This window comes from Panicum virgatum, chromosome 5K, assembly GCF_016808335.1.
Source record: "Panicum virgatum strain AP13 chromosome 5K, P.virgatum_v5, whole genome shotgun sequence".
Taxonomy (NCBI): domain Eukaryota; kingdom Viridiplantae; phylum Streptophyta; class Magnoliopsida; order Poales; family Poaceae; genus Panicum; species Panicum virgatum.
In genome coordinates, this window is record NC_053140.1 from 52,573,181 (window position 1) to 52,598,873 (window position 25,693).

General features: G+C 46.5%; 2 protein-coding genes and 1 long non-coding RNA gene across 3 annotated transcripts; 2 read left to right on the forward strand and 1 right to left on the reverse strand.

Moving 5' to 3' along the window:
* Nucleotides 1-5,446: 5,446 nt before the first annotated feature.
* LOC120708461 (leucine-rich repeat receptor protein kinase HPCA1-like) lies at nt 5,447-11,032 on the forward strand. Its single transcript, XM_039993704.1, has 19 exons — nt 5,447-5,682; nt 6,461-6,581; nt 6,651-6,722; nt 6,900-6,974; nt 7,088-7,159; nt 7,248-7,397; nt 7,486-7,560; nt 7,646-7,717; nt 7,797-7,868; nt 7,953-8,021; nt 8,094-8,168; nt 8,245-8,316; nt 8,427-8,558; nt 8,650-9,119; nt 9,201-9,359; nt 9,499-9,638; nt 9,713-9,932; nt 10,029-10,264; nt 10,353-11,032. The coding sequence occupies exons 1-19, from the start codon at nt 5,607-5,609 to the stop codon at nt 10,848-10,850; spliced, it is 2,856 nt and encodes a 951-aa protein (XP_039849638.1). The 5' UTR covers nt 5,447-5,606; the 3' UTR covers nt 10,851-11,032.
* A 6,215-nt stretch (nt 11,033-17,247) lies between these two features.
* Nucleotides 17,248-21,987, reverse strand: LOC120708462. The gene is made up of 2 exons (XR_005689380.1): nt 21,812-21,987; nt 17,248-20,733 (listed from the first exon to the last, which is right to left on the reverse strand). It is a non-coding gene; the product is annotated as an uncharacterized LOC120708462 (long non-coding RNA).
* Nucleotides 21,988-22,461: 474 nt separating this feature from the next.
* On the forward strand, nt 22,462-24,752 carry LOC120710778 (L-ascorbate oxidase homolog). Its single transcript, XM_039996360.1, has 3 exons — nt 22,462-22,727; nt 22,838-23,941; nt 24,029-24,752. The coding sequence occupies exons 1-3, from the start codon at nt 22,462-22,464 to the stop codon at nt 24,330-24,332; spliced, it is 1,674 nt and encodes a 557-aa protein (XP_039852294.1). The 3' UTR covers nt 24,333-24,752.
* Nucleotides 24,753-25,693: the final 941 nt, after the last annotated feature.

Genomic DNA, 25,693 nt, shown 5'->3' on the forward strand with positions numbered 1-25,693 from the left:
CGTGTCCCGTGCCGCCCCTTCGCTCTTCCCTCGCCCCCTCTCCTTATCCGCGTCGAGCCCGGCCCCGTTCCCCCGCAAACCCTAGCCCCCTCCACCATTACCGCCGCCCCCGAGCTCCCGTCGCCGCCGCGATTCGCCGTCTCCGGTGAGCGCCGCCTCAATTCCTCGCGTAGGAAGCTTCCTCTCGTCGTCCTCCTCCGATTCCGGCGCTAACCCGGCCTTCTCCCTCGCTGCACAGAGCCGCCGCCGCTCGCCTCGGTCCGCTGCCGCCCAACGCCGTCGCGCCGCCCCCTCGTCGCCGCTCCTCGCCTACGCCACCGCCGGTGAGGCTCGCCGCTACCTCCTCTCCCCCATGCGCGCTTTCCCCGGCCCGCTCTGGCCTCCCCTCGCCGCACCGCCGCCGCCGTCGCCGCGCGTGCGTGCGCGCGTCGCACTGCGCGCACGTCGTGGCTGCACTCCCGGGCGGGTCAAGGCAGGCGCTGAGTCTTGACCCGGCCTGGGTGGGGCGCCAGCCCGTGGGGCCCACCTGTCGGCCTCTGGCTGACGGGTGTGGCCGGATCCGGGTGTACCTAGCGTTTTTGCTAGGGTTTCTTTAGGATTTATTTATCTGCAACCTTGTAAAATCCATAGAAATTCATGTATAGCTCCAAAAATTATGAAACTTGTTTTGTTGGATTCCTCTAGCTGAGATCTACTTAGGAAAAATATTGTTTTGTATGTTAATTTGTTGTAGATTTATCTATAGTTTTATCTTGAAAAAGTGAGTTTAATGCTTATTTATTTGTGTACTGCTCGAAAAATGCTAAACCAAAATTTTTTAGACTCCTTGTGAGGTGTAGTTTTCAGTGGTGCAACTTTTTCATGTGTTTCCTTGCTGTTTATTAGGGTTTTATTTCGATTTTGTGCATGCTGTCCAAAATGTGGTTTAATATAGAACTTTTTGCTGGAAAGTGAGAAAATAGTAAAACCAATTTTTTTAGCCTTGTGTTCCTTCATAGTATCTGTGATGATTTTCTTGGATTTGTTTAGTTGAGTTTGCATGTCTTTTCTGATTTACCTTGTTTAGAGTGGCTGAAAACTCATATGTTTGTGGTTAATTATAGGAAAATGATTTTGCTGCAAAACCAATTTTCATGAGTTCCTTGTATTGTTCTCTGCATACTAAAATTATTTCATAATTTATTCTTGTTGTTTAGTTCATTTTTTAATTCTTGCATCGCATTCATGAATTTTAGTGACCGAACCGTCGGAGAACGAACCCGTGGAGCTCGCCGAGTCCGTGGAGCCTGAACCCGGAGTCTCGTTCGTGGTCGAACCCGAAGTTAACCTAGGCAAGCAGCTAAGCATATTCCTTGCACCTATTTAATTTGATTTAGTTTAGCTATCTCACCGGGTAATATTGGGTTATTTATATTATGTGTGTATTGCATGTTTGTACCTACTTTGATGCATTATCCTTCCTTGAAATGTTCAACCATGTCCTTGCCACACATTAGTCAGTTACTCACTTAAACTTGACTAGAAGCTTAGCCCTGCTTAGAATAATAAATTGCTTTCTAGAAAGAAATGGTTTGGAGTAGCACACATACCTGTTTATCCTTGATCGCACTTGAGCTGGGCAAGTAGAAGTTGGTAGTATCGAGATTCGAGCGGAATGGTAGGGCCTAGAGAATGAAGTCACATGGGCATAGTCCGCTTGGATCGATTAAGGACCGAGTGGATGATGTTGGTTCTGAGCACCTTTCCGTGCTACCACATATCCAATATAATGGTACGGATGAGCCAATTACCTTCTTTGACTTGATCATTGGGGCCCGGTCCCAGATGCGTGGCCAAGGGCTATGCAGGGAGGTTTAGTGTGTCCTCGGGTGGAACTATGTGTAGGAAAGTTTAGAGAAGTCTCCGGTGGAACTAAATCTCCACGCGCAAGCTGGGCGTACCCTCAACGGTTGAGCCTTGTTGGGAACGGTTGACGCGAGTATCCCCTTATCCAACTCTGGCCGGTTGGGTGAGTCGCATGGTCCTCGCGTCGTGTGGGTAAAGTAGTACACCCTTGCAAGGTTATAATCAATTCGAATTGCCGCGCTCTCGGTTATGAGCAAGCTCGTTATCCCATGAACTCCTCATAGAATTTCGATTGTGGTGGGAATGGTTCATGTTATAGCTATGATCAGTTATGGATTATATTACTCTCTTAATCAACTAAAAGTGTTTGGGGTTGAGCAAGATTAATTAATTCTGATAGGTGATGGTGTAGAGAGCTAATGCTTATGTAATAATTACTTAACCTTAAAGCTTTTACTTGAGCCATTGCATGATCCTTGTATATGTAATCGCGTAAGTCTTGCGAGTACCTTTTGTACTCAGGTTGCCTTCTAAACCTAGTTGCAGGTGAGCCAGAAGTGGTGTTCGGCCATTTCTACCCCGCCGATCCAAACGCGAGGGAAGAATAGGTCGTGGTGGCTGTAATGATGTCCTTGAGTAAGGCATTATTACTTTAGTAAGTCTTTGTCGTAATCAAGCTTCGTGAGAGCATGTAAATAAAATAAACTTTATGTTTCTGTTTAATATGACTATCGTGAGCCCAAGGCTTGTAAGTAAAGCTTGAAACCCACCTATATTGAACTTGTAATATTAAGTGTCGAACTCTGTTTTTATAAAACTGCTCTTTGTGGATTATTTGGCGATGTATTCGTTTGTAAACGGTATGTGCATATGCTGAATCCTGGGCGTATGTTGGAGCACATACCGGGACTACCGGATTTGATATTATTTTGGATGAATGACGTGTCGGTTATTCGTGTCTTTAGATGTGGGATAACACGTGGCACACGCTCTGGCAAGCACGTGTTAACTCTCATCTGGATGATAATGACCGGCGGTTCGTTTAAAATGGTATCAAATTGGGCGGTTCTCACACTAACATCGGTTGTTCAGCAGCCAATGGTCATTTCAGTTTAACGTGTAGTGTAGGCGTAGCCCTCTGGTGCTGTGCTTTGACGTGTTGCTATTTGTTCTCCCATCCCTTCTCCGACAACGCAAGACCCTAATAAGGCCTCGGAAACGCCGTGCACAATCAGCATTTTTAGTCTGAAATGGAGTGGAATTGGCCATAATTCCCATGTCACACGATTCATGTGCTAAGCCTACCACTGTTTTCCAACTACCGGGGAGCTATCAAAGTAAACTTGTTCTAAACACCATTGAATTAATCAAGTGTATAGAAAAGTATATGAACAACTACAATACCAATAAATTCACTATCAAAAAATATTCCATGGTGGATCTAATGAAACTAATTTGATATTGTGGATGTTGATGTTTTTCCCCTATAAACTTGGTTAGAGTCATAGAAGTTTGATTTAGGACAAATCTAGAGTAACTTATAATTTGAAACCGAGGTAACAAGTAAATGGCGCATGCCTTTCCCATTGACCCTTCATCATCCTCCCTAGATCGAGCCACATGCACTGTTCTGCTGGCTGTGGCTGGTGGCTGGTGCTGATTTGCTGGGAGAGAAAAATACTGCTGGCTGGCTGGTGGCTGGCTGGCTGGTGCTGATTTGGTGTGAGAGAAAAGTACCACTGCTGGCAATCAGCAGAACAGAATAGACGAGCGCACTGCTGGCAATCGGCTAGAAAATAAGGACCATTTCTCTAGAAATCTTTCATCGGGCAGTGCTTGCATCAGACTGCCGGCCACACTTTGGCTCCACGCGGAAGGACCCTTCTGCGTGCAAAGTAACCCGTCCTTGGACCTTGGTGTTTGGTTCGGCTGCATTTTCTGGAGCAGTCTTGCACCAAAATTTATCTGTCTTGCAAAGCTTTTGGCAATCCCAACAAGAGGAAGCAGTTGAGCAGGTGCATCCAAAATTTGTCCCTCCTGTGATCCATTTCAATCAAGAACATATAACATAGTCTTGTTCCGCCTCCCATCAAGATCAAAACAAAAAACAACATAGTCAGACCCAGCCGAATAGGTTTGATTAAGCGTGTTGCATAATTTGTGTTACCGAACCATCTGCACTGCTGACCTTCTAATGATTCTACACGGAGAGTAGTTAGTAGATTCATCTGCACATTCTCGCTGCCATGAGTTCAAAGATTCTGGCGTCCCTGAGAAACCTGCGCAGTAAGATGCCATGTTCAAATTTAACTGAGATCACTTATCAGATTTCTCAAGGATGAAAAACAGATTTCTCAAGGATGATCAAACAACAGGTCATTCAAGGGAACGGAAAAGCATACTTACATAAATATCCTTGCCATGATGCCATATCCACACCAGCAGGGCTGGCTGCCAGGTGACAATAACTTGGGACATCAAAATCTGGTTCTCAGCTCCATTAGCTGACCTGCACAGGGGGTAAAAAAATACAGCAGTTGAGCAGCATAACGTGTTTATGAACTGTGGGCCCACGACGCAAAAGTCCAACACTTGGCCGTCCCAACTTTGTTAATCAATAGCAATGACTGGATCAAAGCTCGGTACCACCCTGATGAGGCCCAATGCAAGCCGCAAAAAGCAACTGCCCCCACTACTAACGAGGAACGTTTTTATCAAACATTTTATGTTTTGATCAGTTCAACCTAGCTCCTCTTAGACTTCTTTAAGGCCTCCCGTAAACCTTGCATGCGTGCGTTCTTATGAGCACTAGAACATTGCGCGGCGCCGCGCAGAAATATGCCCTCCAGTTCAGGTTTATTTTAAGAAATTGAACTGCAAAAAGTCCGAGGAGATTTTCGTAAAATTGGTAGACTGCGGGGGTTATTTGGTAAATTTGGCGTCGACGGAGTACCGGTCGATTACTGAAAAGTTCAAGGGGGTTTTCATAAAATTGATGGACTTCATAATTATTTTAACAAAGTCCAGGTTTTTTTTACAAAATTCACGGAGTACGGCACGATTAAAAGTTCAGGTTTTTTTGTAAAGTAAGGTTTCACAAAGTCCGAGGGTTTTTCCGTTAAATTGATGGACTCCGTGTTCATTTTAACAAAGTTCAGGGTTTTTTTTTGCAAAATTTACGTCCCTATCTATTCCTGACCGTCGGATCGCGATCCGACGGCCAATATTTTCGGAGCTGACGTGGCCCATCTCTCTGGCCGCGAGCGCGACCAGGGTTTTTTTGTAAAGTAAGGTTCCACAAAGTCCGAGGGGTTTTCCGTTAAATTGATGGACTCCGTGTTCATTTTAACAAAGTTCGGATTTTTTTTTGCAAAATTTATGTTCCTATCTCTTTCTGACCGTCGGATCGCGATCCGACGGCCAATATTTTCGGAGCTGACGTGGCCCATCTCCCTGGCCGCGAGCGCGACCAGGGTTCAGTATTGAAAGATATCCGTTGCTTGGACCGGGTAATCAGCTTAGTCAATAATTGATGAGAGATTCTTCTGAATCTAGTTATATAAAGATTGATTTGCTTTAAAGGTTGTTTTCTTTGCCTGGTTCCAACCTCAGGAAGGAGGCGGCGCCATTTGGTAGCTGCTGGCTCGTCCATTAACTAGTTCGTGCATAGGCTTCTCCAAGGACGGCCATCGGAGTTGGCTGTGATCTGGTGACACTTTGATTTGTGCGGAGCCTATCCTGGAGGGTGCAGCACAGTGGCGATGCAGTGGCTGCTGCTTCTGTTCTTGCTCCTGGTAGGGCTCCGGCCAAGCTTCAGCCAGACAAACTCCCAAGATGGTAAGCCTTGATATTTTGCATTTCATCAGTAAGCATGCCACCTTCTTTCAAGGATACAATTATTCACAGTGTCTGTTGACCTGAAAAAAAAGGGTCGAGCTAGATTAGTTCTACCAGGATTATAAGGTGAGATTTTTTCCAATTACAATGAATATCCAATTTCTACCAGAAAAAAAATCATATAAACCACATTCAGCTACACCAAATTATGTTTATTTTCAAATTTGTTGATCTTCTTTCTTAGAATTCTTTTTATTTGATAAAACAAGTAGATTGTTCTATACAAGTCAGTGTGTTGCTTTTGAATTAATGTTTTTGAAACAGTTCTTTAGTCAAGGTGAGACAAAACTGCAATGTAATAATAGCCACACGAGTTCAGTGATCAAACTTAGAAAGCCATGCTACTATATGATGTATGCTCCCAAGTTTTAAAAAAATAGAGGGTGAAACCGAACACCAAATGATGTTTTTCTTTTGCTGGTACAATCCTTTCTTAGACTGATCTCTCTCTCTCTCTCTCTCTCTCTCTCTCTCTCTCTCTTTGAATTCTCTGAAATGATATCCTCTGGTATGAATGAGCTTCATATTATATAAATGATGAGTAAGATTCGTGTACTATATGACCCCTAAGATAGAAGTGAAACTGAGATCTACTAAATTAAGTACCCCCTGAACCAGCAGGACTGCCTGTCACTAAATTTAGAAGGGGTAAAAGAATCAACTACTACAGTTGCTAATGAAAAAATGGTCGACTAATGTTAGCTAATGAATTTCGCAGTTGCCGCACTTCAGACTTTGATGAATAACTGGAAGAATGGACCACAAAGCTGGACAGGTTCAACTGATCCCTGCAGCTCCTGGGATGGAATTTCCTGTTCTAATGGAAGGGTGACAGAAGTGTGAGTGCTCAAGTAACCTTCTTTTTTTAACAAATAATCAAATATTGTGCTGAAACCTGGTTTTTGCAGGAGATTACCAAGCATGAACCTGCAAGGTACATTAAGCGAAGCCATAGGCCAACTATCTGCTTTGATGTATCTGTGAGTCATATTCCCTATTATGAAAATAAATCAATTTAGAAAAAATAGCACTTTATTAGTATTTTCCCAAGAAAATACCATCACAACACATAGGAGTCCAGTCAATAAGATGTTACCTAGCAATTTTACCTTAGATCAAGAACAGAACAAATGTTAAGCTACTGACGTTGCATGCAGGGATCTGTCTAACAACCTAAATCTCGGAGGTCCACTTACTCCAAAAATTGGAAATCTGATGAAGCTTACAACTCTGTAAGAAATGACACTTCGTGATAATGATAAATGCCGCATTTTTTTTTCTGAGCGATACACAAAGATCACCAAATAAAAAGAAGAGAAGGCTGAGAGTATCTTGGTTTTCCCAGGATTTTGCTTGGATGCAGCTTCAGTGGTAATATCCCAAGAGAGATAGGCAACTTATCGCAGCTCACATTCCTGTAAGAAATTACTCAGATTTGGAAGAAAATAGCCAATGGACAATAATCTGTTCATCATGTGAATTTAATTAATTATTTCCTTGTGCAGAGCACTAAACTCAAATAAGTTCACTGGTGGAATTCCACCAACACTTGGCCTTCTTTCAAATCTTATCTGGTTAGACATGTCCGCAAATCAGCTGTCAGGACAAATACCTGTTTCTCCAGGGTTGAATCAACTCGTCAAAGCTAAGCATTTGTAAGTTCTGGAATGTTGTACCAACTCTAGAATAACAAGAATTGAAAACAAATTTGCTAATTCCATATTGCATACATGCAATGAACAGCCACTTCAGTGAGAACCAGCTGACAGGCCCAATGAGCGAAAGCCTTTTCAATGGCAACATGAACCTTATACATGTGTAAGCTGCGTTCTACGTTTGAGTAGCTACTTTCTGTTCATTAATGCCACCTTAGTACGTCACTGCTTTCGGTAATCAATGCCAGGATATTTGACAACAACAACTTTACTGGACCAATCCCAGAATCTCTTGGACAAGTCATATCACTTCAAATAATGTAAGTACAGGATCTATCATATTTGGCACCAGTCTTGCACAGTGTTTCGAACATTTTCACAATTTTTATTGCATGCCAGCCGACTAGATCATAACCGGTTCAGTGGTCCAGTTCCTGATAGTATTGGCAACCTAAGTAACCTGATGGAACTGTAAGTAACTAAATTTTAATGATCATCCCAGATATTTCGTGGTGCTTGAAAATGACATTTCAAACATCCCTTTGGTTCTTGCAGGAGCTTAGCAAACAACCTACTAAACGGGAAAGTGCCAGATCTCACTAGTGTAACTCAGCTAGATTATGTGTAAGAAAAATATATCAACATTCAAGTTAATAACTCTTTTCTGTTGTTAATTTTTTTTCTTTCTCCAAGCAGGGACCTAAGCAACAATAACTTCCGAAGCTCACCAGCACCTGGATGGTTTTCAACGTTGACATCCCTGAATAGCATGTGAGTTTTGAGGATTAACAAAGTGAATGTTAAACTTAATAATAAAATACAGATAATGTTTCTATTGGATATGCAGATTTATGGAAAATGATGATCTTACTGGAACAATCCCTAGTGCTCTCTTCAGTTTACCCAACCTGCAGCAAGTGTAATTCATCAATGCTTATGCGGTTATGCCACGATTTTCTTGAATAGCTATAGAAAGTTTCAGCTGACTAATTTTTTGTGCATCTTGTTATGTCATAACTTGTAATGCAGATCACTAGCTAGGAATGCATTCAGTGGGAAACTTAATATGACAGGTAGCATCAGCTCACAGTTGCGGGTTGTCAACTTGACAAATAATCAAATCATAGAGGCTGATGTAACAAGCTACAGCAACAGCCTTATGTGAGCATTGTCCTCTCAAGCAAAAATAGTTCTATGCTTGCATGCTGAGTGGCATGTATTATTAACCATGCCAATTTTTGTTCTTGTCCAGATTATTAGGGAATCCAGTATGCTTCGATAACACTAGTTTCTGCACACTCAAGCAAAAGCAGCAAGTGCCATATGCCACTAACCTTGGTCCCTGTGCTGCCATTCCATGCCTCACTGATCAGTCAGCAAGTCCAGTCACTTCACAGAACTGCGCATGCACCAACCCCTTTCAGGGTTTGATGATCTTCCGAGCACCCGCCTTCTCTGATGTCACAAGCCCCACAATGTTCCAAAATCTGGAGTCAACACTTTGGCAGAACCTCAGCCTGGCACCAGGATCAGTTGCCCTTTCCAATGTAGAATTCAGTCCAGGAGCACCTCTAACATTCACAGTGAAGATTTTTCCGGTCAGTGGAACGAGCTTCAATCACTCAGATGTTATAAGAATCAGTACTGCCTTGGTCAACCAAACTTTCAAAGCCCCAACTGCATTTGGACCATACAGCTTCATAGCAAGCACTTACTTTCCAGGTATATGTAAATAGTATAAACTGCACAGGCTTGTACCATCTTTTGTCTGACTCATCTTGAATTGCAAATTATACATTTCAGGTCCCAGCAATAAAAAATCCTCAATGGGCAAAGGTTTAAAAATTGGAATCGCAATCGCGGGCTGTGTCCTTATTGTTGGCTTTATTCTGGCAGCAATGTACGCTCTACGACAGAGACGGATAGCTAAGGAGGCAGTAGAGCGAACTACAAATCCTTTTGGTATGTACTATTTAACAATTAAATTTCAATCTAATGGAAGATGCATCGCATTTATCCATTTTGAGCTAGCTGCTACAGTTAATTCTCTGCATACCAAGGATTAGAAAGATAATCTGTTCTTAATTCTTTGGTGCCACAGCATCATGGGGAGCTGGTGGTACAGACAACGGAGATGCACCACAACTGAAGGGTGCAAGATACTTTTCATTTGAGGAACTGAAAAAATGCACCAATAATTTCTCAGAAATCAATGAGATAGGATCTGGTGGATATGGGAAGGTAATTCAATTGCCATGCTGACATTCAGAAAAAAAGTGTTTGTGAAAGCATCTAATGCCTTACTCTGTAAAAAGGTGTACAAAGGGACACTCGCCAACGGGCAAATAGCTGCAATAAAACGAGCACAACAAGGATCCATGCAAGGTGCAGCTGAGTTCAAGAATGAGATAGAACTGCTGTCCAGGGTTCATCACAAGAACCTTGTGAGCCTAGTGGGTTTCTGCTACGAACAAGGGGAACAGATGTTGGTTTACGAATATATCCCTTATGGGACATTAAGGGAGAACCTCATGGGTATCATCTACATTACTCACTTTAAATAACATCACATTTTACCTAACAACATGTGCCTTCGCAATAACATAGGATATAACCATGAATTGACTGCAGGTAAAGGAGGAGTGAGCTTGGATTGGAAGAAGCGCCTCAGAATTGCCATTGGCTCAGCAAAAGGTCTAGCATACCTCCACGAACTTGCTGATCCGCCAATCATACACAGAGATATCAAATCAACCAATATCCTTTTGGATGAAAGTCTCAATGCAAAGGTTGCTGATTTTGGTCTTTCAAAGCTAGTATCTGACACACAAAAGGGTCACGTTTCTACCCAAGTAAAGGGAACACTGGTATGCAATATGTATTTTGGATATTCTATGGTTACAATTTCTTTTGGAGAAAGAAAACTTTTGCTGATTCGTCTTGCATTGTTGGTAGGGCTATTTGGATCCCGAATATTACATGACACAACAGCTTTCTGAGAAGAGTGACGTCTACAGCTTCGGAGTTGTGCTGCTAGAACTAATAACTGCCAGGCAGCCCATAGAGAAAGGCAGGTACATTGTCCGTGAGATCAGGACAGCAATAGATCAGTATGATCAAGAATACTATGGCTTGAAGGGCCTAATCGATCCAAAAATTCAGGATTCAGCTAAATTAATTGGCTTCAGGAGATTTGTGCAGTTGGCTATGGAATGTGTGGAAGAGTCTGGTGTTGACCGCCCAACAATGAATGATGTTGTGAAGGAACTTGAGACCATTGTCCAGAATGAGGGGGCACACTTGTTAAACTCAGCATCTTTATCAGCTGAAAATTTTCGAGATGCAAAGGGCCAAGATCCTTATGCAGAACATTTGCCCATGACTGACGAAAGCAGTAGCAACACCTTTGATTACAATAGTGTATATTCACACTCAGCTGTTCAACCAAAGTAGAAATTAGTCTCTACTCTGTTTTTGGTGCATAGTCCAAGTGAACTGAACATAAGGGATGTATCGTACAATAATCACCTTTCCTGTCTGTTGATAAATCAGTGCATGAATATTCTTGAAACACTGTGTCAAATAACTTGCTTAAGATGAAACGATAGTGAATTATCTGTCTATAATACCCTTCATATGACTATATCTTTTCTTCGTGCCAAGATAAATATTCTCCATAGATCTAAACTGTTTCTCCTATTTATATTGTAATTTCATATAGTTATCAGATGTAAATCCATTAGTCATGTAATCCTACATTAAGATTCAAGACATCAGTCCACATGGTTAGAAACTAGCTACATCTGTTGAACAATTAATGGCCTCTGATTGGCCAATCAGATCAAGGAATAATAGCTAGAAGTCCAAGATACTAGGAGAGAGAGGCCATGAAGTTACTCAATGGCAGGTGATATCTGAATACATCAAACGGCTATGAGGGACATTATTATAACTGATGATTGCCTTTTTGGTGACAACAAAATGGTTGAGAAGAGGCATTGGCCATGCGTGCATAAGTGTCTTTCTTTTGATTGCATAACCAGTAATGAGGATAACTCACAGTCATTACTTTGTCTCTACTGTATGCTTGCTGCACTTCTGTTTTGGAAATAGCAGGGACAAGTGTTATGAAAAGTGCACAGTGCATTTAATTGAGTCCCATCTGCCACCAGTTGGGAACATTAAATAATTCAAAAGGTATGCACGCTCAAAAGCTAATGATGCCAAAAAAAATCTTACCATCAAATTAATTCGAAGGGCGTGGGTAAAACAAGGAGTACCTTGCACAAACAATGGAAGTTGTTAGCAATAAACCCAGCGCGAGGTAGTCGCAGTTGGCGGTGGTGGCGAGCTAGCCGTGCGCGTACGTGCGTGCACGGGCGGCGAGCTCGTGTGTGTGTGCGCCAAGCGCGTGGGCTGTGCGCGCGGATGTCATGTGGTGTTCAGCGTGTGTGCGCTGCGTGTGCGTGCGTCGTGCAGGGATGGCTGTACACGAGCCAGTCCGTGGCGCGCGTGTGATCGCAGGCGAGCGCGTGTGTGCTCGTGAACCGTGGTGGAGGTGATCGTGCGAGCGATCGGGCGGCAGCTGAAGGAGGCTTGATCCGTGTTGATCGTGCGGATGATGGTGGCCGTTGAAGACCGTTGGAAGCGGGCGCATTGGGCGCAACATCTCCGGGTACTGCGGGAACGCGCTGGAGCGCGTCGTGCGCGCCCGTGGCGGAGGTGGCGGCGTCGTGGTGAGTAGTGTGGATCGTGGGTGCGTCCCTGGGGCTATAAAGCTCCGTTGTACTCCGATGATGATCCTGGCGAGTGGAATTGGAGAGCGGCGTTCGGCGCCGTGCGTTTGTGCGCGAAATTTCCCCGAGTTACTGTTTATCTTCTACCTCTCGCCATCCAAAATTCGCTCTGCGTGGTGTCCAATTCGTGAAGCGAGCGGCTTGGTGAGATCGAGGGAGGTGTGGTGCGTCGATTGCGCACCAAGGCCGGGGCTGGAGTTGCCCGGAAGGGTGACTTCACCGACAACCCCACCAGCGGTCCCCTGTTTCGCATCGCGGCGGCGTTTTGCGTCTGGCGGATCTCCAACAAGTGGCATCAGAGCCGGTTAGTTCCAAGGGGCAATGTCGTCCTCGCCACGGCGCTCGGCGACTCCACCACGTCAGCGATCGCGCGGTCCTTCTCCATCGAGGAAGCTGCGGACGCGCGAGGTCATCGTCGAGCAGGTGGTCGAGCGGGTGGCGACGTCCGGTTCCGTGAGCTATCCGGTGCTAACGCCGGTAGGTTACACGGCGTGGGCGATCAAGATGGAGGCTATCCTCGACGCGCAGGGCCTCTGGGAGGTCGTGTCTCCGTCGAGCGGAGTCGAGGTGGACGCATGGAAGAGCAAGACGGCGCGGGCACACCTTCTTCAAGCGTTACCGGAGGACATCTTGATGTAGGTGTCGACCAAGCCCACGGCGCAGGAGGTGTGGAGGCGCTGAAGATGCGATTCATGGGCGCGGATCGTGTGCGGACGGCGTGCCTTGCCACGTTGAGAGGGGAATTCGACTCCCTGATCATGCCGGACGGCGACACGCTGGACGTCTATGCTGGCAAGATCAGCGGGATGAAGGCAAGCTTCGCGAGCCTCGGATCGACGCTCGATGACGCAGCGCTGGTCAAGAAGCTGCTCGACACCGTGCCCGACCGGTTGTATCCGGCGGTGGCCGGCATCGAGCAGTTTTGCGACGTGGCGTCCATGCCGTTCGAGGAGGCGCTCAGGCGGCTCAAGGCGTTCGACGAGCGATCGCAGCGGCGAGCTCAGCTGACGGGCGGACAGGCGACGTCCGGTGGTCAAGGCGGCGAGCGGCTTCTGCTCACGGAGGAGGAATGGCGGGCGCGGCGCAAGGCGAAGTCCGGCATTGGAAAATGCTTCAACTGCGGCGTCCGTGGCCACCTCGCGCACTACTGCCGCAAGCCAAAGAAGGAGGTCGTCATGGCGGCCACGGCGGATGTCGGCGAGGAGTCGACCGAAGCAGCTCTCCTCTGAAGATTCCGGCGCAGGCGGCGCTGGGATCCGGCGTAGGCGGCGCTGGGTTTATGGGGGAGATTGTTAGCAATAAACCCAGCGCGAGGTAGTCGCAGCTGGCGGTGGTGGCGAGCTGGCCGTGCGCGTACGTGCGTGCACGGGGCGGCGAGCTCGTGTGTGTGTGCGCCAAGCGCGTGGGCTGTGCGCGCGGGTGTCATGTGGTGTTCAGCGTGTGTGGGCTGCGTGTGCGTGCGTCGTGCACGGATGGCTGTGCACGAGCCAGTCTGTGGCGCGCGTGTGTGCTCATGAACCGTGGTGGAGGTGATCGTGCGAGCGATCGGGGGGCAGCTGAAGGAGGCTTGATCCGTGTTGATCGCGCGGATGATGGCGGCCGTTGAAGACCGTTGGAAGCGGGCGCATTGGGCGCAGCATCTCCGGGTACGGCTCGTGCGCGCCCGTGGCGGAGGCGGCGGTGTCGTGGTGAGTAGTGTGGGTCGTGGGTGCGTCCCTGGGGCTATAAAGCTCCGTTGTACTCCGATGATGATCCTGGCGAGTGGAATTGGAGAGCGGCGTTCGGCGCCGTGCGTTTGTGCGCGAAATTTCCCCGAGTTACTGTTTATCTTCTACCTCTCGCCATCCAAAATTCGCTCTGCGTGGTGTCCAATTCGTGAAGCGAGCGGCTTGGTGAGATCGAGGGAGGTGTGGTGCGTCGATTGCGCACCAAGGCCGGGGCTGGAGTTGCCCGGAAGGGTGACTTCACCGACGACCCCCCAGCGGTCCCCTGTTTCGCGTCGCGGCGGCGTTCTGCGTCTGGCGGATCTCCAACAGAAGTAACTATGTCATTATCAGAGCTTCCAAAGCATTGACGTTGTTATTTTAGTCCAACCCATCATATACTGGATCGATGAAAAGAGCATCAACTACTTGAGCTGTAAATGATAATAAAATATTCAAAAAACTATTTTATCCCAACCACATCAGGAAACAGAATGTAAGCATGAGCAGGCTACAATAATTTAAATAACAAAACAGACACAAGTTGTCACAAGCACATCCAAATTCAAAAATTTAAAGAAACGACAGCATTGTGACATGCACCAAGTCACCAGTCATCAAAGACCAAAGCAAACTTATATATGAGTTCTCAGACAACAGGCAATTTAGGGATCCATGGAAGAGTCAGTAATCCTTATGCAACTCTGTTGTTTTACATGCTTTTCCATATCCTTGGCTTACTCTCCAGTTTGACAAATTTGCAGCTTGTGCAAGTTTCATGAGGAATATGCAAGCAAGAGCAGATTGTGCTGACCTGTTCCTACTCAAGGGAACATTCATTAAAAGAGCAAGTCTTCGGCGTTCAGTTGTTCACCCCAGAAAGCTCCACCCTTTGGCTTCTTGAGAAGAAGTATTCACAACAGCTTTGTGGTACCCAGAAGTATTTTTTTGCTTTTAGGTCTCAGAATGAAGGCACTGTCCATTCCTGTGCTGCTGGTCATTTTTTGGGCCAGTCTTCCTGCAGGATTCTGTGATACAGATCCTCAAGATGGTAACTATTATGAACCTTGTTTCTGAAACTTTCTCTTCTTATTTCTTAGTTTTAGAATAGGCTCCTTGCAAAGTCATAGCTTACGCATCTTGAAGGTGACAAGACACAGAAACATGATGGAAAATCTTTTATATGCCACACTCAATGTTCAAGCAACAATATTGTTTGCATAAAAAGTTTCATTTTTTAGCTTGCCTTTATCTTCAAAGTATGTATCCAACGAAACATAAGCACCATATCAAATGACTCAGTATCTTCTTTATTTCCCTAGTTGCCTAGTTGGTGGTCTTTCCAAGTTTATGTTATGTAAGTAGCAAACTAAGAGCGGCTAACAAAGAGATACATAACTTAATCCCGTGCAATATAACTTCTTGGTTAATCATAACATGGATACAAATTGTCAGTGGCTGCGCTTCAATCTCTAATGAGAGGGTGGCAGAACTTCCCATCAAGTTGGAAAGCATCAAATGATCCCTGTGGTGCACAATGGGATGGGATTACGTGCAACAATGGGCGAGTTACATCAATGTGAGGACCAACTAATAATGTTGTAATAGTTTAACTTTCACGCTTAATCTAATCGAAATCAAAATTAATTTTTTCCAGGAGGCTATCAAGCATCAACCTTGAAGGCACAATAAGCAGCAGTATAGGCCAGCTCAGTGAGCTTGTTTATCTGTGAGTCATTTCTGCATAAATATTTGAAGTTTATAGACTATAATTAGTAAGATCATATTTTCTGGTTTCAATTGACAAGACATAAGTGGCAGACCCCGGGATTCAAACCTATGGTAGGCCTGGCCGTAAGTTCGAAAATGCAATTCAGAATAACCCAACAGTACAGTATAAACTAATGAAAATAGTAATGAAACCCAAAAAATAGCTCGAAATAAGCCCCAGTGAAACTGAAACATGCTCAAAGACTATCAACATCAAAACTGGAGGCGGTGGCTCTTCTAAGACATACTCAGACAGGAGCGGAGCCACAGGGTATGCCGGGTGGGTCATGGCATACCCTTTGGGCCAGCCTAGTCAGCTCCAGCACATGTTGTGTGCTATGTAAAAGAGGGAAAAAAAAACTATGGATGCCAAGCTAAATAGTCCGCATCGTCTAGTCAGTTCCTCGAGGCCACGATCCCACTGCCCGCCAGCCTCCGTCTTGCTCCTTCCGCCTGCGGCCTGCTAGCCTTCCGTGCAGGACTACTGCCGTTTGCCATTGTGGTTCATACTCGTACGTTTCGTGTGAGTTACCTCCCGGCCGCTAGAAGTCTAGTAACAACAATCCTACGTAAAGGTTGATATTGATAATTTTTTCCTCTTTTTTTTGAGAACTGCACAGCGGGGTAGGCTCCCACTGTGGTATTTTATTAAAATAAAGAAAATAGAAACAGAACTATACAAAAGCACGGGGATGAAACAATCCCCAGGGAGTAAGAAACTTCAGATGTTACACATGGTAACTAATGTACAGTGTTGACCCAATTCAGAAAGTCATCCTGATCAATTTTTCCTTGACATCATGTATGATGTATCTTCGGTCACTTATTGCTTACATAATCAAAACGGAGGTACATAATCAGTGTTTAAACTATATACAGAAAGATTTTGCCTTCCCGATATTGGAAGTACATAAGTATTCACCCATATGTTATGTTGCATGCAGGGACCTCTCCTCCAACAGTCGTCTTAGTGGCCCATTGCCCACTTCAATTGGCAATCTCAAGCAGCTTACAACACTGTACACCCTAACCCTAAGGGCAAATTCTTATATTTTATAACGAGTCATATAACACTCCACGAATCAATGAAGCTGACCCAATGCATTGTGATATTCAGAATCTTGGTTGGCTGCAGCTTCACAGGAGGCATTCCCCAAGAATTAGGAAACTTGGTGCAGCTCTCATTCTTGTAAGAGCTACTAGATTGATAAGAAATCTTAATCACAACTTCATACTCTTTGGCATCAGTCAGGTGCTTCTTGTGCTATACTGGTGACGAGAAATGAACTATCGATGAAATAATACACTCTGCAGGGCCCTGAATTCAAACAAGTTTACAGGCAGAATTCCTGCTTCAATCGGCCTACTCACCAACCTCTTCTGGCTAGACTTGGCACAGCTTTCTGGTCCAATTCCAATTTCATCAACCACTTCTCCAGGACTTGACCTACTTATACACACCAAACATTTGTAAGCCCCTACATTTCTTCCTTCCCAAAAACTAAGAATGGATTATCAGTATGCGTGATTGTACTCGCTTTCCTACCATGATGATACTCTGTTCTAATCAATTAACAGCCATTTCAATAAAAACCAATTAACTGGCACTCTCAACGGCCTCTTCAGCTCTAGCATGAGACTCGAACACATGTAAGATGAAGGTGATTTCTACTGATAACAACTCCTATAGACATGTTCTAGGATTATAGTGACCACTTTGTTTACATTCATCAGATTATTTGATAACAATCAATTGTCTGGTTCTATCCCTGCTGAACTTGGTAGCATCACCAGCCTCCAGATTATGTAAGTATCTTGGCATTTCTCTTCCCTCCAACTCTGTTCTCAGCAATAATGTCGCTTCCTTCATCAGCCGATTAGATAGGAACAGATTCACAGGAGCAGTTCCAACCAACATCAGTAACCTTGTCAACCTAAATGGACTGTAAGTGCTGTGTCAATTGAGTGAGACATTTGCATGAGTTATCAGATTATAGTGTATCTCATTTGAATAACTACCTTGTTCAGGAACTTTGCAGACAACCAGCTAAGTGGAACAATGCCAGATCTCAGTGCCCTGACAAAACTTAATGCCATGTAAGATCTTGCTCTTGCTTTCTTTTTTCTACACTGTCTTCTGATATAAAAAAACTGTGACAAGTCCTGATGAATGCTTCTTTTCACACCCAGTGATTTAAGCAACAATTCATTTGATCCGTCTGTCCTACCAGCCTGGTTTCTGGAACTGAAAACACTTACTTCAATGTGAGTTAAGACATGCACTATTTGATCATCTCACGTATCTCAGTGCTATCTTTTCTCGTTCAGTGAAACCGTGTTACCTTAAGACCCTTATTTGCAGAGATATAGCTTCTGGAGGACTGTATGGCCAGGTTCCCAACAGGATCTTTACCTTGCCAGAATTGCAGCAAGTGTAATTTTCTAGCAACATATAACAAGACGAATCTTAATAATAAGTATAGAAGTTTCTCATATTTGCTTGTTTTTTCCACTGATCAGACAGTATACTAAGCAATAATGCCTTTAACGGGACACTTGACATGACTGGTAACATCAGCCAACATCTGCAGAGAGTAAATCTCCTAAACAATCGAATAGTTGAGGCCAATATAACACAAGGCTACAATAGAACACTAGTGTGAGTACTTGCTTACTCTAAAACCAAAGATTATGTATTGTTTCTCTTCTCCATTTACTCACTAGAATTGCCTCTTCCTCTATCGGCAGACTTGTGGGGAATCCTGTGTGCTTGGATTCTGAATTCTCCAGTAGCCGCTTTTGCAGCATTCAGCAAGACAGCATAATACCAAACGTTACTAGTATAACCAAATGCGGTTCAACTTCATGTTCCAGTGATCAAAGCCTAAACCCTGCGAATTGTGGCTGTGCCTACCCATACATGGGTACGATTTTCTTCAGGTCACTGCTATTTGCAGACTTGACAAACAATGAGCACTTTCAGCAATTGGAAACAGGCCTCTGGACAGAGCTGGGACTGCAGGCTGGTTCAGTTTTCCTTTCTGATATCAGTTTCACAAGTGATGATTACCTCCAGGTTAAAGTGAGAATGTTTCCATCTACTGGAACATCCTTCAACGTGTCAGAAGTAACAAGGATAGGCTCTGAGCTTAGCAGTCAAGCATACAAGCCACCACCAGGTTTTGGACCTTATTTCTTCGTCGCAGATCCATATGCACACTTTGCAGGTATTCGAATAATCAAATATAATCATGTAAAATTATGTCTTAATGTAATTAAATATGTATGAAAAACATTGCACTATCTTGTCCCAGGAGAAGATGACAGTGGAAAACCAAAGATAAGTACAGGTGCTGTTGCTGGAATTGCAGTAGCATGTGGTCTTGTTCTGACTGCCCTAACTTCTTGGGCAATATTTTCTTTTTTACAAAAGAGAAGGACAGAGGAATTATCAGGACAAACAAATCCTTTTGGTGAGGTTCCAAATATCGTTGACAACTATACAGCCCTCAAAGCTGCCGGGTACTTTTTAAGAAGAGAAACATGACATTATTGAGATGTGTTTACCATGGTCGCCCTTTAAAGTACTTTATTTTTAGTCAATAAGGCACCCCAATAAAAGCATAAAACTAATAAATAAAGGGGGGGGGGGGTTACAAATTCTCTAATTGGTCAAGAGAAAAATGGAAATGTATATGAGATATATTTGATGAGAATTGACAGTAACAGTTATACAGTACCAATAATTTGCTACAGCTGTTACAGAGCTTATTGGTGCTAGATTTGTAAAACAAAGTTTACTTCATAAATTTGTGTATATTATATAGATGTAATTAATCAGGATTCAAGCTAGTTAACTACTCCCTTCGTTCCAAATTATAGGTCGTTTTGGTCTTTTTAGATACATAGTTTTTCCTATGTATCTAGACATAATGTACACCTAGGTGCATAGCAAATGTTATGTATCTAGAAAAGCCAAAATGACCTATAATTTGGAACAAAGGGAAATATGGTAGCCTAATCGGCTAACCTAGAGATATGGAAGGCATATACTGCAGAATTGACAGAGGTTATGTGTACTAAAAAGGTCGGATGCAAACCAGTCCCCCTGTTTTCCATTCCTATTGTTCCATACCCCTTTCAAAGCTTACAAACTGTTACAGAAAATGTGCCTATAACTACAAAATATAGTGATCAAAAGCGTGTAAACAGTTACAATCCCGAGAAAAATTATTATAGCTTATGATTTTGGTTTCCTTGGGCCCGGCACTTGCTTCTTCTACAGTATTTTTTATTATTTCCCTTTATTAATATATTTACCATAGTACGGGTTTCTCCTACTGTATCCCCCCTAAAAATGGAACTGTAGCAGGATATAACTTTGCTGATTATTTACCTTGTGCATATTCAAATTTTAGCTTCATGGGGAATTGCTCAAAAAGACAGGGGAGGTGCCCCACAGCTTAAAGGAGCAAGGCTTTTCTCTTTTGATGAACTAAATACTTGCACCAACAATTTTGCGGAAAACAATGAAATAGGATCAGGAGGTTATGGAAAGGTAAACAACTATACTATATATACTGAAACTATCACTTACCAGCATTCCTTTAAGGGGTTTTGCACAGACAGCTACATGTAGTGATTCACCTCTGCATGTGAAAGGTTTACAAGGGAATACTAGCAGATGGAACAAGTGTGGCAATAAAACGAGCAGAGTATGGATCGAAGCAAGGTGCATTGGAATTCAAAAATGAAATCGAGCTGCTATCCAGAGTTCATCACAAGAACCTGGTAAGTCTGATAGGATTTTGCTATGAACAAGGGGAGCAGATGCTGGTATATGAATATGTTAGCAATGGAACATTAAGACAGAACTTACAAGGTATGTACACGCAATCTAATAATTACAAATCCAAAAGTGTTATGTTCTTTCTTTTCCTTTCATGTTTTACTATAAGAAATATACTTATGCAGCAAGAGGAATTTACCTGGATTGGAAGAAAAGGCTTAGGATTGCTCTAGGATCGGCCAGAGGACTAGCATATCTTCATGAGCTTGCCAATCCACCTATTATCCACAGAGATGTCAAGTCCACAAATATCCTTTTGGATGACAACTTTAAAGCAAAGGTTGCTGATTTTGGTCTGTCAAAGCTAGTCGCAGACACTGAGAAGGGCCACGTTTCTACTCAAGTCAAAGGAACACTGGTAGGCTACCTGCTTAATAATGCTTGCATAGTTCAATTAGTTACTCCTGTTGTTGATGATCACTTTCATATAGGGCTATTTGGACCCAGAGTACTACATGACACAGCAGCTCTCGGAGAAGAGCGACGTGCCGACGTGTACAGCTTTGGCGTTGTCATGCTAGAGATACTGAGTGGCAGGCTGCCCATATCAAAGGGCAGGTACATTGTCCGGGAATTCAGGATGGCCATAGACCCCAACGACCAAGACTACTATGGCCTGCAAGGCATCGTGGACCCAGCGATCCATGACGCCGCACATACCACGGGGTTTAGGAGGTTCGTGCAGCTGGCAATGGAGTGTGTGGACGAGTCGGCCTCGAGCCGGCCCACCATGAACTCTGTGGTGAAGGAGATCGAGGCGATGCTGCACGACGAGGGGCTGAGCTCGGGCAGCTCATCCACCGTGGAGTTTGAGCACGCAGGGACTGCCTCCGCTTCGCACCTGTATGGCAGGCCGGTGGTCACGGCCCGCTCGAACAGCAGCGGCAGCATAGCGGAAGAACCACCCCACCCTGAGCTTAAACACAGCGAGCCGTAGAGGAGATTGCTCGATTTGCTGCCTTTTTCCAGATCATTTTGTTGTGTCAATCACACACTACATTACTTGATCCTTGTATTGTACACAATTTTCCTAAGGATTGAGAACTGATGCTACTACGCTGCAGAATTTTACAGAATCATAGCTAGATTAGCATGTGGTGAACCCAGGGTGGAAGTGAAATCTCGATCGAAGCTTCTGAAACTGCTTACCAGTACGAACTGTTTGTGGGTGGGTGGGTGGGTCAGTGGGTGGGTGGGTGGGTGGGTGCGTTATGGAGGGGATGGGGGCTCGAATCCGAAATCGTTGACGAATTTGGGCGAACGCGAGACTTGGAGGGCGAGGAAATGCAGGCGAACCTCCAATGCGTGCGACGGAGAAGTGGGCAGCGGTGGCGAAGGGGACCGCACGCCCGTGCCGTCGCGTGATCGCTCGCGCTCCTGCAGGCTCGCCTCTCCGCCTATCCCACCCGCCCCTCGCCGACGGTGTTGCCGCCTCCGCCTCCGGCCTCCGCCTCCGGCTTTCCTCCCTCGCCTCGCCTCTCCGCGAGCGGGCGGGTGTGCGTGGTGTCTGGGCCGGGGGCTGCTAGTGTAGTAGTGCGTGTGCGTCTAGCAAGTTAGCAGGCCGAGGCAATTGACAGCCCACGGCCCACCAGACGGCTAGACAGCGGGGAACCGCCACCTGGGCAACTGCAACAAGAACGGGTCAAGAAGAGAGAGAACGTCCGGTGGGGAGGCAGCCAGATCGGCGGTGGCGGAGCGAGCGGACGCGCGGCCAAGGCGGGCGGGGGCCTTTGCCGTTGCCGGCAAACCACCGCGCCACGGACAGCGCGCGCACCGCTCCTTGGAGCAGGCGATCGACCCATATAAGCCGTCGCCTCCCGCCTCGCCGTCCCCACTCGCTCTGCCCGCCCCCGCCACCGGCCGGATCGACAGCAACATCACCACCTGACCGCCCGACCGATCCACAGGGCGCGCGTAGCAGAGGGCCCGGCGAGCGAGCAGGGATGATGGTGTGGCCGGCGATGACAATGCGCGGCGCCTGCGCCGCCGCGCTGCTCGTACTGGTGGCGCTCGTCGCCGGGGCGCGCGCGGAGGACCCCTACCACTTCTTCGAGTGGAAGGTGACGTACGGGACCAAGAACATCTTGGGGACGCCGCAGAAGGTGATCCTCATCAACGGCGAGTTCCCGGGGCCTACCATCAACTGCACCTCCAACAACAACATCCTCGTCAATGTCTTCAATATGCTCGACCAGCCGCTCCTGTTCCATTGGTACGTGCGTGATCGATCGATCCTCGTCAATGTCTTGAGCGTGAACGGCAGACGACAGGCAGCGGCATTATTGTATTCTCATGGATCATCGCTGGATCTGCTGCATGCAGGCACGGCATCCAGCAGAGGAAGAACTCGTGGCAGGACGGCTTGCCCGGCACCATGTGCCCGATCCAGCCCAACACCAACTGGACGTACCACTGGCAGCCCAAGGACCAGATCGGCAGCTTCTACTACTTCCCTAGCATCGGCATGCAGCGCGCGGCGGGAGGCTACGGGCTCATCACCGTGCACAGCCGCGACCTGATCCCCGTCCCCTTCGACCCCCCGGCCGACGACTTCCCGGTCCTCGTCGGCGACTGGTACACCAAGGACCACACCGTCCTGGCCAAGAACCTCGACTCCGGCAAGGGCATCGGCCGCCCCGCGGGGCTCATCATCAACGGCAAGAACGAGAAGGAGGCGTCCAACCCGCCCATGTACAACGTGGAGGCCGGCAAGACGTACCGCTTCCGCGTCTGCAACATCGGCATCAAGGCTTCCCTGAACGTGCGCGTGCAGAAGCACATCCTGAAGCTGGTCGAGATGGAGGGCTCCCACACCGTGCAGAACACGTACGACTCCCTGGACGTCCACATCGGGCAGTGCCTGTCCTTCCTGGTGACCGCCGACCAGACGCCCGGCGACTACCTGCTGGTGGCGTCGACCCGGTTCATCAAGGAGGTGAGCACCATCACGGCGGTGATCCGGTACAAGGGGTCGAGCACGCCGCCGCCGCCCCAGATCCCGGAGAGCCCCAGCGGGTGGGCGTGGTCCATCAACCAGTGGAGGTCCTTCCGCTGGAACCTGACGGCGAGCGCGGCGCGGCCCAACCCGCAGGGGTCGTACCACTACGGGCAGATCAACATCACGCGCACCATCAAGCTCTCGACCAGCCACGGCAAGGCGGACGGCAAGGAGCGGTACGCCCTCAACGGCGTGTCGCACGTGGACCCCGACACGCCGCTCAAGCTCGCCGAGTACTTCAACGCCACCAACGGGGTGTTCCAGTACAACCTCATCGGCGACGTGCCGCCGGCGGCGGGCGCGCCCATCAAGATGGCGCCGAACGTCGTCAGCGCCGAGTTCCGCACCTTCATCGAGGTGGTGTTCGAGAACCCCGAGAAGAGCATCGACACCTTCCACATCAACGGCTACGCCTTCTTCGCAGCCGGGTAAGTATGGAGCTAGCTAATAATTACTAATAATTAAGCTGGCTAGATGGATCTCAAGCAATGCAATGCAACGCAATGCGCTTGCAGCATGGGACCCGGCACATGGACGCCGCAGTGCCGGAAGACGTACAACCTCCTGGACACGGTGAGCCGGCACACCATCCAGGTGTACCCGAGGTCGTGGACGGCGGTGATGTTGACGTTCGACAACGCCGGCATGTGGAACGTCCGATCCAACCTCTGGGATAGGCACTACCTCGGCGAGCAGCTGTACATTAGCGTCGTCTCGCCGGCGCGGTCGCTCAGGGACGAGTACAACTTCCCCGAGACCAGCCTGCGCTGCGGCAAGGTCGTCGGCCTGCCGATGCCGCCGTCCTATGCCGCCGCATAGATCGCCGCCGGTTCCCTTCATGATGGCCCGCCTGGCGCACGGTGCTGTACCTACACAAATCAAAAAGGAGCAAGCTAAGAGGCCGGAAAGAGACTTGTTTTTCCCCCCCTTTCCCTTCCCTAGCTTTTTGTCCCCCCCCCCCCCCCCCCCCCCCACCTCCACGTTTGTTCTTCGATCCTTCTCTCGACTCGTCCGCTTCATTTTTCGCTTCCGAGGAATAACTAACCAAAGGGGGCTCAACAACACTTCATGTGGGCACTGATCGATCACCAGGGGCCAGGATGCATGGAATTGAAGGTGGCGAGGAGAAAGATGGATTGTTAATTGTTGGCCAGCTGCGGATGGATGCATGCAACACCACCAGCTCGAGAAGACGCCCTCTCGAATCAATGTAGGGAGTTAAGTTGTTTAAGTATATGATGGTCGATATATATATATGAGAGTCTGTCTGTCCAATAATAAGTACCTCACCCAAAACACTATTCTTTATTATATATATATGTATGTATATGTACATGCATGTCTCCTGATTCAATTTTTTTGTGTTTCTCTTTCGGTTTCAAACTTAACTTTGTAAGTTGATATGTGGATCAATAGATTGTAATCACCATATATATATGACTTCCGGCTGATAAATTCATTCGTAATGAGATGTTGTGGGACCACATCACGTTAAGTTATTTGTATGTAGTTTTATACGGTACCATCGAGCTCATATACTGTATTATTTATAGTCTTTTTATTCATCCATCGACACACTAAAGCAGGAATACAGATGCTGTACAACTTTTTCGTCAAGATTTATAGTTTTCTGATAGTTTTGCTACTTATTGCCCGTAGTTTTACAAAATATAAAACCACTACTGTTTAGAATACCATGCTTAGGGTGGCAATAAATCCCTTCACTATCTAACTTATCTCTTAATCATCCTTAGCTCAAAAATATATAAAATATGAGTCCCACATTTTTAATTGAGTAAAATGCACTGGGGTCCTTAAACTAGTTGACATGTTCTGTTTAGGTCCATGAACTTTGAAAGTGCATTTTTAGGTCCACAATCTATTCAAGTGTGTCACTTGAGGTCTAAAACACCTCTTACCAGCGTTGACCACCTACGTGGACCCCCACGTAGATCCAACGTGGACCGTATATTTGCAAATCACCCCTTTCCTCTCCCAAACTTACCCATCCCTACACTTTGTTCCCCCAGGCCTTGCGTGGCGCGGCTCGGCCGGCGCTGGAACAGCGGTGGCGAGCGACGAGGCAGCAAGGGAGGCGAGCGAGGGCAGGGATGGCGCGCACATGGGCCGTGTGGGGTGTGGCGAGCCTCACCGGCCGGGTGCAGGGCGGGTAACGGCGG

What these genes read in the sequence shown, in the direction of transcription:
- LOC120710778 (XM_039996360.1), top strand. Translation starts at nt 22,462, where the DNA reads ATGGTGTGGCCGGCGATGACAATGCGCGGCGCCTGCGCCGCCGCGCTG. An exon ending in CAGCCGCTCCTGTTCCATTG is followed by an intron (nt 22,728 to 22,837) that starts GTACGTGCGTGA and finishes TGCTGCATGCAG; the next exon opens with GCACGGCATCCAGCAGAGGA. An exon ending in TACGCCTTCTTCGCAGCCGG is followed by an intron (nt 23,942 to 24,028) that starts GTAAGTATGGAG and finishes ATGCGCTTGCAG; the next exon opens with CATGGGACCCGGCACATGGA.
- LOC120708461 (XM_039993704.1), top strand. Translation starts at nt 5,607, where the DNA reads ATGCAGTGGCTGCTGCTTCTGTTCTTGCTCCTGGTAGGGCTCCGGCCA. An exon ending in AGCTACAGCAACAGCCTTAT is followed by an intron (nt 8,559 to 8,649) that starts GTGAGCATTGTC and finishes GTTCTTGTCCAG; the next exon opens with ATTATTAGGGAATCCAGTAT. An exon ending in GATCTGGTGGATATGGGAAG is followed by an intron (nt 9,639 to 9,712) that starts GTAATTCAATTG and finishes CTCTGTAAAAAG; the next exon opens with GTGTACAAAGGGACACTCGC.